We start from the raw sequence: 18,714 nt of genomic DNA, 5'->3' as shown, positions 1-18,714 counted from the left end.
AATATTTTTAAATACATTTAATACAATCAACATCAATAAACATCAAATAAAAATACGACATCAATCTCATCTCGAAGAATAAATAATAAAATTATCTAAAAATACAATCTCACCGTGTGGTTACAATGTGCAAAACTGACATCAATTGTAACATTAAATACGTTCATAATAACTAATCAGTGTTAAAATTATTATTTAACATCGAGTTTGCACAGTTTGCACAGTTGTCACATAAGGCACATCACTAAAAGCTACATAAATGGGCTGGAACTTCTTACACACGTATGTATTATGTTACTCAAATAATTTTGTTCAGAAAAAGCCACATTTTTGAATAATTCGTTCTTTAATAAAAAAAAACCCTTGGGCTATATATTTTCACGCTATCAAAGGGGGTCAATAAATTGGAACAACCTTCATGTGGGAAAGGGATAATGAACTACAAGCTGCCAACATCAAGGAGGCAAAATTGCCATCGTTGTCATTTTTTGCATTGTTATTTGCAATAAAAAATTTGACAAATGTAAACAATAAAGTTTTTATAATTTCATGCGGATGAAGTCGCACGGGAACAGCTAGTATAAAATAAAGCTTTTGAAAAGTTGTGTGCATTTGTTGGTCTAAGTTCCAGCCCCGTGCTAAATACTAAAGTTGTGTTGGTCCTGAATTCAGTCAATCATGATCTCCAGATGCGTGGAACCGAGCCGCTCTTTCAGGCTCTCCGTGTAGCGGATGTTGTGCGCCCACGCGCGGCAGCGGATGTTGATGATCTGGTGCACTGGACAACACATTATGTTATCACACTTAGAGCGCGCACTTCTTAGACTAATCTATCGCACAACCGTTAAGTCGCGTATTGAATGCTATGACCATAGAGGTGCGCAAACTACTCGATTTTTAGTTGTGCAAAACAATCGACAATCGCAGACCAGTTGTGCGATAGATTAGTCTAAGATGTACGCCCGCTCTTATGGTAATGTACCCTCTTAAGTACCACAAACAAATGAAATTCAAGAAACGACGGCATTAGAACCACATTTAAAAAGTCTACTCGTACTTGAGGAATTTAAAATGGTTGTTGAAACATTTTACCAAAAAACCATTGCAATATTCGCTATATGTGGTATGGATTTGGTAGGTGGAATATAATAGTTCGATTTTATTATGTGACCTTTGTTAAGTCGAGTTGAGTGATAATACTAGCATACTTACGAGTAGGTTTGAGTAGCTGAACGGCGACCAGAGGGCTAAGGTATCCGGGCGTGTTATCGTACGGGAAGTAAGTCTCTGGCAGGCCGGGGTAGGGCCAGTAGCGCAGCGGGCCGAGCGCCTCCACGTCCGCAGGCCGCTCGCCTGCACACGATACCCACACCTTGCGACGCTGCAATACCAAACATTTATAATATAAATTCTCTTAACTGAATGGGATTTATAACAAGGAGTAACGATGACAGAAGGATTAAAAGATTACTATGAATTTATATGGAGGTCCGCACAATACTCAATATTTAGTTCAACTAAACAGTTGAATTTTCAGCGAAACAAGTGACAATCGCACAACGATTGTACGATAGTTAAGTCAAAGGTGTCCGCTCTAACTCCAAATAAAAAAGAAACGGTAGAATAAAACAAATGAATAAGTCTACACTCTGACGCCTGACGGTGGAGTTTCAACGCATGTTTCAGTATAATGAAAACTGATGTTTGTGGAAACGATTGACTCAGTGACAAGCTCTATTAACTGACCTCTTGAGGTGTTTTTGTTGTGTTGATGTAGTCCTTGATATCTGGAGGCATGCCGGGCGGCAGCGCTGCGGGGTCGTCGTAGAATATGGGGTTCCAATCGTACAACTGAAATGTGAACGTTGAAGAACATTAGAAGCGGGTTCGTGTCCTAATCCCACGCAAACATTGCCCTAGTTTTATAGTTGCAGAAAAACGAGCGCTTAGAACGAGAGAAAGGAAAAAGAAAGACCAATTTCTTGGCGTAAATTTCGTACAATCTATGGTAAGGCGACAAATTAAAGCTATCTATCATCAACAATTTGGAAATGACACATTATGGTCCACAATTATTTTACCTTATTTAGCTTGATGATGATGCACGGCGTCCTGGCCGGATAACCGTAAGCATGCTTGCGAGCGCAGGGCCCCAGCAGGCTGGTATTGAAGGCGCACACTTCTGCGCGTGGCGGCTTCACATCCCCGCAATCGCGCTGATTCTCACCCTTCGTCTCCAGCAGCGATTTGTTCTCGTAAGCTGGGGAACGGTGAACTTTATATGAAGGCATGGAACCTATTTGATAGCTCAAAAAATCTAGTTAAAAAAAATTATCTACCCTAAGCCTGCTTTTAGTAGCAATGGATGACCAGAAAGATTTAGTATGCCAATTAGTGTGTCATGTCTCTAGAAACTTCTATATAAATAGTTAAACCTTGCCTTATTTGTAGTAGGAAAGTGCCATGTAGATAAATCTCAAGCAATCAAACAGAAATCGATTCTATAACAAGAAGTTATTTTAAAACTTCATGGTCTATACTCTCCTATAAATTTGGCATACATTTGTCCTCGTGTTCGATCTGACATAACCCACAAGGCACTCGCCCTATATTTGTGGAATCGTAAAAACAGCAATAAAACACGATGGAGACTTACGTGCAAGGAACTGGTCGATACTTCGGACGTATTTGTCGTACTGCGATGCGTTCTCCGCGTCGTACCAGATCAGCGCACCCTCCTCGAACACCAGCGGACGGTGGCCCATGCCGGGGTTGTCACCTTAAATATATTTACATACAAATTGTATTGCAGAAAAAAAATCGATGACTATGGATAATTCATAACAAATTGGTAAAGAAAAAGACAATAAGAAAGAATTAAGTCGGATTTTCGTTTCTATTTAAAGAAAAAACTTATGGTTCAAGTAGTTTTTTATCTGTGGGTTAGACGATAATTATTCTATTTACTAAGGGTTGACATACACGTATCCCTTATCGATCGACGCAGCTTCAAACAGCGTACATCATTTTAAACATCAAAAATGCTTGCCTGATAACAGATGTGATCTCTTACCTATGATAGAGTCAGCGAGTGTGAAGTAGGGTATCCTGTCGTCCATGGTGGCGAGCAGACCACACATGCAGATGGAAAAGAAGATTATGATGCAAATGTACATCACCAGGTAGATAAGACCTATTACACCTGGAAAAAATAACCTTTTATTATAACACAAACGATTGGATAGCGTTACAAAATTAGTTTTTTTTTAATTTCTTAAACTATGTTTTTATTTGTTTTTGATTATATTTCTATTTGATTTAATCTAGTTAAAACCCGCTATACACATTCAGTTTTATCTGAACAGTAGGTCACTCAGGTAAATCTAACGTGTGTAGGCAATACTGAGAATTGAACAGTTCACTGTTTTCTTAGATTCATCCGTCAGTAAACTGTGAGATAAAACTGTGCGTGTGTAGCGGGCTTAACATTAGAAAGAGGAAAGATTACCCGTTTGCAATGAATAGGCTCTGAAACCATTGAAACGATTTCAAAAACCTTCCGCCAGTAGAAATCCATGTCATCACTGAACACCAAAGGTTATATTTTACTATAACAAGAAGGGGATGGATATGACAGAATAAATACGAGATGTTTTTGCCACCCGAGCAAAGCTGAGGAGAATCGCCAGTATAAAATAATTCTACATTCTTCATGAAATGCATTTTTACATGAAAATGTAACAATGACATGTGCTAATTTTATAAAATTGTAAACGCAAACTTGTTGCGCGTCTGTTAGCACCTCGCTGTTGAACAATAATTACATGACAACGAGCGCTATTAGAACCTTCTTATCGTATGTTCCCACTGCTGAAGCATTTATACGAAAACATAATGTTATCTCCCTTTGACAAAGACAAAATGAAAAGGATGAAATCTTTTTTGTATAGCGTCTACAGTGAATGCTGTATTCCAACATATTGTTATTTGATTAGACCTTTTTATTTGTTTATTTAAACGTAATGAAATTAGGATTGGCTTCACACATAACACAGTTTTAACTAAATAGTGGAACTGTTTATTAAACTTTACTAAAGTCAGTTTTAACTGTATGTAGCGGCCCTTATATCTCTATGTTGTTTTTATTTTTAAGCATTATTACCCAGTTAGAGACAAGGGTATTTATAAAGTCATGCTCTAACATTTTCTCAAAAGCTTCAAAAATTATTCAAGAAACATTTGAGAAGCTATAAAAAGTCATTTTTCCGTACAAAGACACGGATAAACATTTCTAATCGAGCAATAAAGTGAGTAAAGCAATTTCATTACGGCTTTTATCGAAGCCTCTCCCAAGGTGCGTCATAGGGGGGGAGGTCGGGGGAGGTCGCCACCACCACCTTTAACAAACTGTACTGTACAAACTCCGGTATGTATATACTCGTTGCTACGCCGTATTCCTATTTGTGTTTACGATTTGACGTAGGTTGGTAGATTCGGATGTTTTATGAGGTCAGTTTTTTCAATGGCAAAGTTTTTTAATATCTATATGTTAGTATCTTAATATCTAGAGATTGAAAACTAATTTAAGACCCATTAATTAAAGCAATAGTTACTATTCAGTAAAATTGTCAAAACCTGCTGTTAGTCTGTGTCTTTATCGATATTGCAAAATTAGTTAGTCATTGTAGAATAATACAAACACGATACTTGATAGTTCAGCCATAGTTAACTCATCGTATACGTTTCTTTTATTTATCCATACTTGGAATACATGTCCGCTTACATGTAGGACATTGCCACAGAGTAATAGAGATCGAAGTAATTCTGTTTACATACCGTCACTTATTGACAAACGAAGTTAATATTGGACATGGCAAATGTTAGCACAGGCGACAACTGGACACATGGAATATGTACTTCGTTATTTCAAGTTAACTTTTGCGATTGAAAAAATGTTTTTGTAGCTATCTTTACTTTTGATAGTGACAAACTTTAACATCTAAATGACTTTGGTATCAATGTACACTTGTATTTCTTCTCTATCGTCTTAAAACCTTATCTGAAGGGAAACAAAATTATAGTATCGGTGCCTATACTAAACTTGTGTTCTATCCTATATTATTTTAACGATATGTGTGAGGGAGTGTTATTAGGGCAACATAACGCAGTCTAGAATACCTAACGTCTTGCACTATTATTAGATGCGCGTGTAGTTTTCAGTGCGCGTTTAGCCGTAGTTTTAGTGGAAGAGTAAACAGCCCATGACCCGCTATTTCTGGGAGAAGTGAACACTTGGTGGATGGAGTGAAGCGAGGTCGCCGTTTGTGTAGCCAACTTACTTAAGGGATAACAAGTAGGGGATCTAAGTGTACAATTTGAGAAGCTTGGTTGTCATTTGTGGAGATTTCTGCTTCCGTCAGTCAACTTACCGGTAGCTTTTAAGGTTAAGTATACATTTACAATAGCAGATAATATATATACAAATACTTCAATAGTGTTTAAATTACTATTACTATTGATTGTTATCACTTGAGGATATTCTAACCATCAGGGATCATTCATTTTAATAATTACCTTCAAGTTTTTATAGCTACCACTAACTAATGTTTTGAACATAGAAACTATGGACTTGAAATTGTTAGTTTTCGATGTAAAAACATTTCAAAAAATATTTATTTCTTTGTCGTTGTTTCTAAAAATCTTTGAACTAAAATATAGCTGTCTAAAGCGTGTCATCAATCATTAAATCATGTGAAGATAGTGTAGAACTAAGCCATTTCTCATCATCTATCGATAGATTTCTGAGTTAACCTGAATTCAAATAAAATATTAAACAATTTGTAGAACATTTCAAATCTCCGGGTGAGTTATGACCGAGGTTTTGGTTTAAAATAGTCGCGGTGTATCGACGTGATTCACTCCAATCTTTCGTCTGCTTATATGTGAAATATTGAATTCGGTTATTGAACACGTGGTGCTCCTAGAAAGAACAGGAAACTGTACTCTAGAGCAAGGTATGGGACTAAATTATAAGATAATAGTGATGGTATCATCATCATCATCTTCATCTCCCCTGCCTTATCTTACTCCCGTAGGGTCGGCGGGTTTGTCCTCCAAAGCACTCTATCATCCGTCATCTCAGTCATCACTCCCTTCTTGATCATGTCACCTTTCGCGCAATCCATCCATCTCTTTCGATGGTAGTGTTAGTATAACTTATTTTCTGTTATTTATAACTTAGAATCATCATTGTATTATAAACTATCAAACTTTATTAAGACTTAGTTAATAAATCCGGAAATCTAAAGGTAATTGTAGATTTTCAGAATACCAGTACGTTTAATATAAAACTATTTCAAATACTGCCTTGATATCATATATCAGAAGCGAGGCTAGGGGCAAACCGCAGCCATTGCAATGTATACAAGTTGTCCACGCGGCTTCATTTGTATTGATGTTTAATTTGCAATGTTGAATTAAAATTTAAATACAACGCGTTAATAATTTTTTTTTTCGAATTAGGAACAGAAAGAGGTCGCGGCGTTTCTCTGGATCTCGATGCAATTCTTTAAAGATTCATGGACTTACAGTTGCATTTGAGAATGGCCATAAAGAAGCCAAAAGGTCGGATATCTTTTCAAAATATTCCCATGATACCAAAAATTGGTCAACTGGCCAGTTATTTCCTTCTCTAAACACTTTATACTTGTACAAGGATTAATAACATAACTAGGGTTGTCACCTATTCTGGTTTAACAGAATTTGAAGCAATTGTTACGGATTGACATATATACGAGTAGTGTTAAAGAGAAAGCTATGAAACCAAGTCACTTAATGATGTTTGATGTCAAGAGTAAACGTTGCTTTTCCCCGCCAATGTTTGTCTACCTTTAATAAAAATTGACACCCCTAAATCGAAGTATCAACAGTAAATTATAGATTTATATTGGCGAAAAAAAACTACATCTTGTGATATCTGCTAGATTTCGTCAGATACGTTACGAAGTTTACACATTTGCTTCCTTCGTTTACAAAACCGTATCTAAAAACTAGAAATAAACTCATATTTCAAGGTGAAATTAATATAACATAAAGATAGGAATTACTTTGATGTAAAACTATATCCGGGTGGTAATTTTGACGTGTATGACGTCATGAGCTAAATTTCCCGAGCAGCCGGAGTACGTGGGGAAGGGTAAACATTGGTGAAGGCAAAGTGAATCTCGTCACCGGAATATGTTGCTTAAGCCCGCTATAGACGATCAGTTCTAACAGGTTTACTGTACAGTTGGACTGTACAGTCAAAACTATATGTGTGTAGAGAAAATTTTAACTGTTATTTGCTGGCTTTACAAGAGTTTGTTTAAACTCTTTAACATCATTTGACCGGGTCTTTAAGGTTAATTTAAACGAAGCAATATTTGGGTAATTCTACATACTTACAGTTGCTATTTGAAACTGCTATATGCGTAAATTAATTCTCTTAAAAACACTTTTTTTCATAAAAACGGACCTTCAAGTTAGTATCTACTTATTACTTGAAATATTTAACTTGATTTATGCAACTTACTTTTTCTTCGTTTTAATTTAAAGCTAGTAATTATTACAAAGTAAAATTCACCCAATTTGTTTCTCACTGCAGCGGTCGGAGTTCGATTCTCTGTCCAATTTGGACTACTATATAAAAAATGACAGTTTAAAGATTGCTTCGTCCTGCTTCTAAACTGACTTAAAAATTAAGTTGAAGAACAAATATAAAATGTAAATTTTTAAAATGTCATATTGCAGTTCCAAAAATCACCGGTGCAATTATAGTAACTTTAACAGCACAAATAAAGTTTCAGTTCTAAAAGTTTGCATAAAAAAACTCACCCCATCTATGTCCCGTTCGTCCTAAGAAGGTCCTCTCCTCTGGATTCCATATCGCGTACCGTATCTTCTGCAGCAAGGGACGCTGCGGCGGGCGCCGGCAGTAGTTGACCACACCATTAGCCTTGTCCGCGCCCATCCTGCGCGCTGCCTCACGATGCACTGACAAACTGCCTTCGACGCGCCCAACCACGTACGTTGCGAATGTAATGTTTACCTTTATACCTAAATGCATAGAGCTTCTGAGAGTCTTGCTAATAATAATTTTAACTCATAGTTTTTGTAGTAAATTAATTGTCTAACTATAATAACATATTCAAGGTACATTACGTAATAATTTATTTAAAATATCCCATACTTACATGTCATGGTAAAAACACGATATTTAGACATTTCTGCTTCCTGTCTGCGTTCTTAATCTATGCCAAAGGCCACTATCCGCCCAAATCTAGCGACAACCGGCATCGCCCGCCCTCCCCAGCTGCCCTGCCCCACCGGTAACAATTATCTCTCCATCCGCCCTTTCGCCGCCCTACGCCGCCCCGCACCGGCTACTTAGCTAAGTAACCTCCCGGTTGACACTGACACACCGCATGATAACTTAGATTAATAAGGCTCTATTGCAGCTACACTAATGCTAATAGATGTTTACTTAGCTAAGCACCAATGTTATACAGATACCACACTATTTCTACCCTAAGTGAGATATCTTTACGATTCTGAGTAGTAAAGAAATGGCTATATAGATTTATATCTCACGAGCTGTCGCCCGCAAACTTCGTTAGCGCAAATTTGAACCATCCGTTACGCCATTTTGACAGCGCGGAATTAAAAAAACAGTAGCCTGTTTTGTGCCTATCCATGTCAGCGGATTCCCTACAGATCCAAGATTACCTGGAACAAACGCGGCTTGCGGACAGACAAACAGACAAAAAAAATCGATTTTCGTTACCAGCAACGCAAATTCATAATCTTCCGGAAATTTGGAGTTTCTCTTTTTATATTACAGACATTCCAATTTTATTATATCTATATATGGTGTTTGAATATTTTAGTAAGCTAAAAATGGGCAAAAAAAACACATAATTATTTCTAGTTTTATTTATTGTTACAAATAAATTAACTAATTCATCCCAAATGTTATAAAACAATCAATTTGTACATATACTACGAATAATGAAAACCATTATTTTAATTTTTACAATTATTTAAAACACTTATCCTATGGTTTTAACAACATTTTTGTTAACAAATAACATAATTTTATTATAAATAGGTCTTATTTATTTGCTAAATACAAACAGGTGTTGAAGGAAATGCAAATATCTAAAGTTAAGAAGACAAGATTCATTACAAAATAAAAACTTGTAAGGAATAAAAAAGGCTTTTTTCACTTTATCTTATATTGGTATAAAATAACCTAAAATTCTATTTTATTCTTAAAAAAACACTAATTAGCTCCGAATTCTTTTGTATTATGTGTATTACAAACAAAAGATAATCTTAGTGGAAAACTTACAGTACACATGTGATGAATATTTATATGACAAATATAAATAACAGACGAATTTAAATATATTCAATAAAAAAATACTACTCTGAGGTTCTATCACGAATGCTTACCAGAACGTATTCGTAACGCCATCGAATTTGTGATTTATTGATGCACTTTTCGGCCGGTAAGGGCGCTGCACAAATGTGGTACAATTTATGTTGTACGACTTTTCCGTATAAGCCCTCTCTAATAGGTTGACAGCGAAGTTGAAATACAAGGGATTTTAAGTTTCTTAAATATTATGGAAATTGTAAACAGTAACACATTCTAAGAACTAACCACTAACAGGTGGGTCGAATGCCTAATTAATAAAACAATTTCAATAAACGTAAAGAAATTATTTCAATGACAAGCATTTACGTACTTAAAATACTATTAAATCAAACATACAAGCTCGTAATTTACAATGTTACAAACTAAAATGACATGCGTATTTTTATATGTATAGATTATGTACTTCAAGTAGCTACAATTATTTAAAAATCACAATGGACGACGAGTTTTCTAGTCATCCAGAAAGTAGGGTGACCATAATTTTTAAGGGATACATTCCTGACTTTTAATAATTTATATATCAGCAGCAAGTTTCTCGTACTGTCCCAGTTGCAATTGTATCCGGGTGTAACCTGACGGCTCTTTCAGGCTTTTGTTGTATTCAATGTTTTTGGCCCACGCCCGGCAGCGGATCACCGCGGTACTGTTGCTCACTTCAACATAAAGTTACCACTTAGTCACAGAAAGTAGATCTGCCGTATATTTTTATTTTTAATATTTGTTTATCTTGTACATTTCAAAAACAAAGTCTACAAATACTATTATGGTAGAATATGGTTATAACTGGCAAAATTTCATTCCTATCATTTTAAATTATTTTATTTATCTTTCGCGCGCGAATTCGTACGAGTGAAATTAATAAAAAAACAAAAGTGAGTAGCCTATGTGTTATTCCAGACTCATCTACACTAAATCTCATCGAGATCCGTTCAGCCGTTTAGGCTACAAACTCTAACAAATATCCATCCATCCATTCATCCATCTAAAAGAAATTTGAAGTAAGATTTAGCTAGCTCTTAGTTGTCCTTAATAAAAAATAGACAGGAAATTTATTCATTTAGAATTACTAGTTTCAAGCAAAAATAATTACCTGATGGTGTGACTTTGACTGGTATGAGCGGGCTGTTGTAGCCCGCGTCGTTGAGGAAGGGGTAGAAGCTGGCCGGCAGCCCCATGCCCCACGGGTACTCTATCTTTGTGTCGTTCAACTTCTCCTCCCAGCAAGAGATCCAGATCTGCTCGCGCTGAAATGTACAGAAAAATAAATGTTATAATATTTTACAAAAAAACATACGAAATTTAAAATTATAAGGAAAATTGTGAAAAAGTAGCGGTTGTGAACATTCATAACTATGCTGTAAATGTAATAGTATTGTCAAAAAAAATTTTTTGAAAGAAATTATACCAGAATTTTAGAAAAAAAAAAGAACAGGTGTTGGGGTAAATCCCAGTTTAATTAGCTGTTTGTTCCCTTATTCCTTACCTCATTAGGTGCCAGGGCAGTGATATATTCCACTAGATTACTGTCCATGTCTGACGGCAAAGCGTTTAGTTCATAGAAATCCGGCTTCCATCCGTAAATCTGAAAAACGATGGTTCTCATATAAATAAAAAACTACTAAACATATCCAATTGAATAGAATATTTTGAACTTCGTGGTTTTTTCCATTAAACTCAACAGTTACAATATATCGACATAAGTATATCCGAGTTAATGACAACTTTAAACTTGAAATTCGAACTCTACCATAAATGAGCACCTTCAAATGTACTATATTAAGGGCTTGTTCCACGAAATTGTAAATTGGCTGAAAACAATCCAACGTGTAAAATATGAGGTGGAAATATCGGATTTTGTTCCCTTATCTGACAATGACGTAATATTAAGCTATCTGAGACTCTATCAACCAGTGGTGGGACAGGCCCTAAGACTTACAAATAGAGACAATTAATATACTTAAAGCTAATGTTAGCTAATTACGCTTTTCACTACCTTATCATGGCATAATGATAAATTTCTAGAAGAATCTCTTCCCTCAAATAACGTAGTATTTACTCAAGACTTTAAAGTATAGCTCCATTATCATGTAAGCTGTATATTCCGTTCTCCACTAACCTTGTTCAACTTGATAAAAAAGCATGGCGCGTCTGGAAAGCCGTAGTTGTCCTCCACTGAGCAGCCACGCTTTGAGGTGAACCAGCTTTCTTTCATGTACGCTGGAATTGTAAAATATTGGCATTAAATATAAGTGTATTTCGTTCTGGAAGTATTAAACTAAAAGTGGTCAATATTAAGTACTAGAAAAACAAATCTAGATTAATTCTAGATTTATAGATTGGAAACTTATGTTCAATATCAATGAAATTGATAGATAATTATTACTTTCAGTTTAAAATTTATTATCACTATTTTTATTACTTATTTTTTATTATTATAGTTACTACGTTGTAAAGTTGTGGATGGCACATCTACTCCAAACTTCTGAATTGAACTGTATCATTTTTTTTTCTTGTGCTATTGTTCTTTTACAGCAAAATGAAAAACAATTATCAAACATTACTTACGTTCTAAAAATTCCTTAAGTTCTTTTACATAACTATCACTGGAGGCGTCGTCTGTAATTTTTACTGTCACACCGTCCACTGGCCGCGGCCTAAACGCCACGCCAGGGTTGGCACCTGTAATTGATAAATGTAAATTGATATCATTCAACTAAAATGTTATGTAATAACTATTGCTCGCGACTTCGCCAGCGTGAAATAAAAAAAAATGTAGCTTTTTAATAGTAAAGGAATATTTGAAATCGGTCTCGTACTTTTGAGTTATTACAATACATACAAAAATACAAATCTTTTGTCTTAATAATGTAAGTATAGATGACGTGACAACCCTAGCATATTTGCGTCTATATGCATGTTAGCGTTGCATATTTGCCGACTCAATAAGTCCAGTGTTTGCAGTAATCCATACGCCAGCATAATCTTTGTTCGTTCCTATACATTTTTTAAGTAGAGACATTCGCTTTTTAAATATCAAATTACGGATAATATTAAATTCTATTTTCTACTGCTATAGATAACTCAGTAACTGCATACCTTGCTTTACTAATATTATTGCGAATTTATTGTTTTTGTATTGCATTTAAAAATATCATAAACTTTATGACTGTGTATGGAATTTTACAATGAAGTTGACCTTTTGAATGGAGCTCAATTACCTGTTTTAACGAGTGTATAAAAATTTAACCCTAGTTTAAATTACTAGCATCCTTTACCACTTTAACTATTACCCGTGAATTTACTGTACTATATGCCTATCAGCGTGAGCGGGAATAACCGATTTTGTTTGTTTAAATGTAACAATAAATTCGTCTTCATGCGAAAATGTTGAAGTAAAATTAATCTTTGATAATAATGTTTTCTTTTTTATCTACGGGATAAACGAGAAATCGCAAATTTGTCCTGCATTTTTTTACGTCAACGTGGTCACCCTACTTGTACGTCATAACATAGAGTTATTAAATTGTGACACGCGCTTGTCGATGGAAATGATATTTTTATGCTTCATTGTAATCGACAAGGAAAATTAATTTACAGTATCGATTGTTTTATGCGTTAATCTATAGTTTAACTATTTCCCGTATAAATATGTAAAGAATTATATTTTTCCTACCTAGAAATAGAAAATACTCGCACTGTGTTAGTTCTTATCCTTTGTGTTTAGATTAAACATGCAAATACTAAACTCTGAGCTAACATCCAGTTATGCTAATTGACATTCTTTTAAACGGGAAAATTGTCATGCAATCGTAACATATAACTTATTCATTTAAAGATATAAATGCAGGAAAACGTTGTTACCGATAAGAAAAATACTTATATCTTTCCATAGACGTAAAAGAAAAACTTTCCATAATAGATTAAAACTAAATTTACATATGCAACAACTACAAACTATTGACTACTTTGACTACTTGACTACGACTTGACACATCAGAAATAAGCATACTCTTCCCAATGTGCCTTAAACTCTGACTTCTAAGGTTATGTTTGCGTGGTTCACTCACCTATCAAAGAGCTGTCAAGTATGAAGGAAGGCTTGTTGTCATCTAGTGTGAGGAAGAGGCCGCCCATGCACAGCGAGAATAGCAACGCCAGCACCGCGTAGAACACCGAGTAGAATACCACCGCTATGCCTGTAATTAAAAATACAAAAGAATCAATGAATGGTCTCGAAACGATACTTCGTTATTATTTCATATGTAAATGTAAAACTGAACCCTTGAATGAAACAGTAAGTGCCTGTTTTCACTTTAGAGGCACGAGACGCTTCGCGTGCTGCTGTCATTTTGTAGAGCGTCTCGATTGCACCAGTGGAAATCAGATACATGACAAAGATTACCAAAATCAAGAGCTAGTGAAAGGTGTATCTAATGAAGTCACTTAGAGTACAATTTTTTATTCTGTACCTTCTTTTCTGTAGTTAAGGAATGAAATTGTTTATAATTTTGCTCGCTCGAACGTATTCGTCTACTGTTTATAACAAACGATGTAGTTTCGATAGGGCAGTATGGTTTTATCGTCTATTTAAATTTGATGAGCAAACATCGCGGGCGAACTAATTCGGTCTTCGCACGTCACTGGCGAAGGGCACAGTATCGCCGAGGCGTGGTGCCTGGTCAGCAAATTAACTATCTATTTATCTCATAAACTAAGAAAAGAATTTTAGAGAATGGGAATAACACGCGAAAAGATTGAGATGTTGTTGCCAAGACGTGTGCCAAACGGTAACATATTGATTGGTCATGTGACTGGTACGGGCAATGCCCACCAATGAGTTAAACGTGAATTCTTTAGGCGTAGTTCAATTCTCATCCTAAGATTTTTACCCATTGATAATTTTGTCATACTTCATTTACCCTTACCTACAGTATCCGTTCCTATGCGTAGCTGCCGCCGGCCAATCCTGGTAGGGCCTGGGTGGGGGGCTCTACCAATAACATGGGCTTATCGGAAGTAGTAGTTTTTATACTAATTCATGCCTATGTTTCAACGTAATAAGGACCAGTAATATTGTGTGAAACAGTTTCAAGCTCTATTTAATAAACTACAAGTCCAAAAAGAATCATTGCAAATTAATATGAATAGTGTATGAGAAATTACAACCGGAAGAGTGTCAGCCCTTCGCCGCCGTATCCATGTCAATTGATGAATTTACGCAATAGTCTACCGCTATGACGAAAAAGAGCAAGCGGTAGCCAACACCTGGTCCACAAATTGATACCTTATTTGACAACAATTAGGGTTTAAAATGGAACAATTCGCCATGTCAGCGACGATACGCGTGACGAAAGCAACAGCTAAATCCGTTGTGGCGGCGCCTAAAATAGCACTCGGACGCATTTCTACGTCCTTACTGCAAATAAATTGATTTTTATGATATGTATTTAAGTGCTGGCCACACCGACAATGGCCGCTATAATGTGCAGATTCCCGCCAAAAAGTGACAGCTATGTAGATTTTAAGAAAATATGTAATGATGATTTTTTTATAAAGTCATAAAGTAATGGTCAGTTTTATAATAAAGATGCCGTTTAAATTTTAAAAAAGTGCTGTAATAAATGTTGGTTCGTATATTTTATATCTTATGTTAGTTTATAATTGTTACTACTTTGTCCGTAGTATGTCTGTAGATAAGTTTATGTTACCATAGACAAAAACATTAATAGTACATCTATTTACATCAACTAAGGTATCTGTATTTGAAATTAACATGGAAATTATGTTAAAATTTCGAAGATTCCGTGTCTCGTTTTTTGCAATGATAACTTACAAACAGCATGAAAAACTATGTCTAAAGGAAATGAGAGCTTCATATGCAGTAACTAACCAGCAAGTGCTGAATAATTTTATTTTTCAAATAACATGTTTATAAGTTCAGCAAATGTTGAAGAAATCTTGTAGTGATGCTGAACGTTCAAAACATAAATAACTCTTGTACATGCGGTTTAGTTTATGAGAACTCGACGTTTGTTTTGCTGGTTTCAGTTAATATTGTTTACATATCGATGTTTATAAAACCGATTCCAATATTTTAAAAAATCCAAGGGCTCTCCGAAATACATATTACACGCCGCAACAGAATTAAGGGCCAAAAATTAAATCTATATACTTAATCAATACTTCTATACTAATATTATAAAGAGGAAAACTTTGTTTGTTTGTAATCAAATAACTCAAAAACTACTGGGTCGCATTTAAAAATTCTTTCACCATTAAAAAGCTACGTTGTCAGTGAGTAACATGGGCTATGTTTTATATTTTTTTTAAATCTCACACAGACGGAGTTGCGAGCGAAAGTTTTGTTATAAAATGATTAATTTCTCTTAAACTGGTCTTATTATTTCGCTTAATTCAAACCATATTATCTAATCATAGCAACATAAAATCACAAATTAATATAAGCAGAGTCGAATGAAATTAACATACATAAAATGGTAATAAAACAAGTTTATTGATGCAAGCTTAAATACAAGGTAAGATCGACCCTTCAAACCCTTGGCCAAGCCTTTATCTGTGTACAATACATTTACTTCGTGCTGTAAAAACGGGTTGTGTCGTGCCCTTGCTCTCACAATGGGCACGAATGAATGCAGATGGGAGCCGCTAGGGCCTCTATAGCCATTCATTCGGCGCACAAACAAATTCAACGGAATTGATTTCTATAAAGACCTTCAGTCATTCGCTCAGATTAAGCGTTTGTACAAATTTTTAGAGATCATTCGATCGGTAAAACATTTTTACTCAACCCGCGGTATTTTTTTAAATGAACTTTTAATTTGTAGTGTACTTATCTTTATCTATACTATTATAATAAAGCGTAAACGCACACTTCTTTGTTGCCTAAGATGTCAGCAATTACAGCATGTTTTTGAATAATTCGTTTTTTAATAAAAAGCCCTACACCTTCGTCACGCTTTAGGCTACATATTTTCACGCCATTAAACTTAAATTAAAATATTTTGGAAAAAAACCCTAATGTTGGAAAGAGACCATAAGTTGCTGCGAACATCATGTCATTTTGACATTTGCAATTGATAATTTGACAAATGTAAACAATAAGTTTGCAATCTTGCATCGATAGATTTCTGTTGTTACGTAGATTACTGCTAAGTTGATAGGTTTCAGGAATAGATTCAAAAAAGGGAAATAAGTTTTGAACTTTCAAATTCCACGAGGAAGAAGTCGCGGGGAACCGCTAGTAATGTGTAATATCTAAGACAAATAATGAAATAAATAGATTAATAGACGAGAAATTAATTATTTTCAATTTTACTAATCTAAATATTGCTGTATTCAGTAGAATACATGATTTATTTAGAGTGTCGAATTATCTCTTTCAAAGTCCGTGAAATTAAAGTATTTTGCGGGGACGTATATCGTTTATTGAATTCTATCTTAAATAACATTTATAAAAGAATGAAATGAATCGTAGAAGTTTGTGAAGACACGTTATGTAACACATGAATACTATTGAACTTTATTGCGGTTGTTTATGACCGCAACAACTTTGACTTTATAATGTCAGGTGTTAAAATTATGCAATTTTTAAATGAATGCAGACAGATTATTATAATCGCTGGCAAACAAATCTGTAGCTATGAAAAAAATGTCTAAATATTATTTTAATATCACCAAAATGAAGAATTAAATCTAAATTGAAATTCCTACAATTAATATTATAAATCACACTTGATAATGCTTCATTTTATGCAGTTTTCAAGAGTTTTAAATTCAAACTCCTTACATCGAGTAGAGTTTGTACACCCATGGCCAACTAGATTTTCATGAGGTTAATGACATACAGGCTTACTAATCTGTGGTCTACTTGTCTATGGTCCGCTATAATTTGTCTCGAGATGTAAACTAAAAAAAATAATTTCCCGCCAAATGTATTTGTGTTCCTCCCCAGTAAATCGTAAAGGTAATTGAATCCAGCTGCTCTAAGAAACTATAAATTGTGGGAAAACAAATAGATCTTCAGAAACTATTACGTGGTATTACATCTTTGCAAGTTTACTTTCGTTTTAAAAGGTGAAAAGTGGACGTTAAATTTTTATCTCACACTTTTATTGCATTTGTAAATGTATTGTTCATTTAATTAATTAATATCGCTTATAGAATACTTTGTTATCGTTTTTAACACAAATAAATTTAAAGGAGACATTGATATACCGTACAAATACCTCGTGACCTTTGATAAAATAATCAATTTAATTAAAACGTCCCAATTCGTATGATTAAATAATATGGATTTCTTTGCAATTCTATAAATATACTTGATCGAATAGAATACATACTCGTACATGCAGATCAGTGCCGGGTATAGGGCGGTAGGTAACCGTCTAGGGCGCTAAAAGAAAGGGGTTGCCATAGAAATTTCGCCCAGGGCGCTGGTATTTGTAAAATATCATAAAAGTGTAATATAAAGAAGCTTTTATATCTAACTAATTGAAAACAGATAAGTAATTAAAAGAAGTATTTATAGAAATTTATGCTGAAATTCTTTTCATCGTGACATATTTATGAGTCGATTTCAGAGTATTTTACGAGTCGATTACAGTCAGTTGAGCGTAACGCATCGCATGCGAACATAATCAATTACTCCATTTATTCCTCCGGCCGATTGCAATTAAAAAAACAACCGAAATACATTCAGCCAGTGTTTGTTATTGTTTTGTCATTTGTTTAAAAAAGTCAATGGCATTTGACCTTGGTTAAGACATTTAGGTAATTAATAATGGAAATAATTGATGCAGTTAGCAACGAGTAGATAGAAATGTGATGTAATAAACAGATTATCTTAATACAATGTATAATGGAATTAATAATTAATATGAAGTGTTACAGTACAGTGTGCAAAGTAAGCAAATTAACTCTAAAATATAAAAAAAAATATGCTCAGATACAAAGGAAATCTTACCCCATCTCTTCGGCGTTCTTCCCAAAATGCTTCCGTCACTGGGGTCGTAAAAAATTTTTGCAATTCTATCCCCAAAGGACCTAGCAGGGGGCGGAGCCCGAGCCCATTCTGACCCATCCACACCGTTTGATTTACTAGCCATTTGTACACGTTTAAGATTAAATAAAAACCAACTTATGTCACGTTACGATAGAAACATCGATTTGCAATAACGAGCGACTACTCGCATCGACGGTTTATATGCGACTGCGCG

At 34.9% G+C, this 18,714-nt stretch overlaps 2 protein-coding genes across 2 annotated transcripts; both read right to left on the bottom strand.

Moving 5' to 3' along the window:
• Window positions 1-71: 71 nt before the first annotated feature.
• On the bottom strand, window positions 72-8,009 carry LOC106110000 (sodium/potassium-transporting ATPase subunit beta-1-like). The gene is made up of 7 exons (XM_013291673.1): window positions 7,873-8,009; window positions 3,074-3,202; window positions 2,657-2,779; window positions 2,082-2,260; window positions 1,747-1,851; window positions 1,213-1,381; window positions 72-778 (listed from the first exon to the last, which is right to left on the bottom strand). Exons 1-7 carry the CDS (start codon window positions 8,006-8,008, stop codon window positions 669-671), a joined length of 951 nt encoding a protein of 316 aa, XP_013147127.1. The 5' UTR covers window position 8,009; the 3' UTR covers window positions 72-668.
• A 1,063-nt stretch (window positions 8,010-9,072) lies between these two features.
• LOC106110017 (sodium/potassium-transporting ATPase subunit beta-1-like) lies at window positions 9,073-18,708 on the bottom strand. The gene is made up of 7 exons (XM_013291696.1): window positions 18,462-18,708; window positions 13,546-13,674; window positions 12,044-12,157; window positions 11,595-11,695; window positions 10,962-11,060; window positions 10,569-10,722; window positions 9,073-10,131 (listed from the first exon to the last, which is right to left on the bottom strand). Exons 1-7 carry the CDS (start codon window positions 18,601-18,603, stop codon window positions 9,992-9,994), a joined length of 879 nt encoding a protein of 292 aa, XP_013147150.1. The 5' UTR covers window positions 18,604-18,708; the 3' UTR covers window positions 9,073-9,991.
• Window positions 18,709-18,714: the final 6 nt, after the last annotated feature.

The sequence above is a fragment of the Papilio polytes genome, unplaced genomic scaffold (genome assembly GCF_000836215.1).
Source record: "Papilio polytes unplaced genomic scaffold, Ppol_1.0 DF820956.1, whole genome shotgun sequence".
NCBI lineage: Eukaryota > Metazoa > Arthropoda > Insecta > Lepidoptera > Papilionidae > Papilio > Papilio polytes.
Note: the sequence above shows the minus strand (reverse complement) of the source record. Positions and strands in the feature narration are given on the sequence as shown.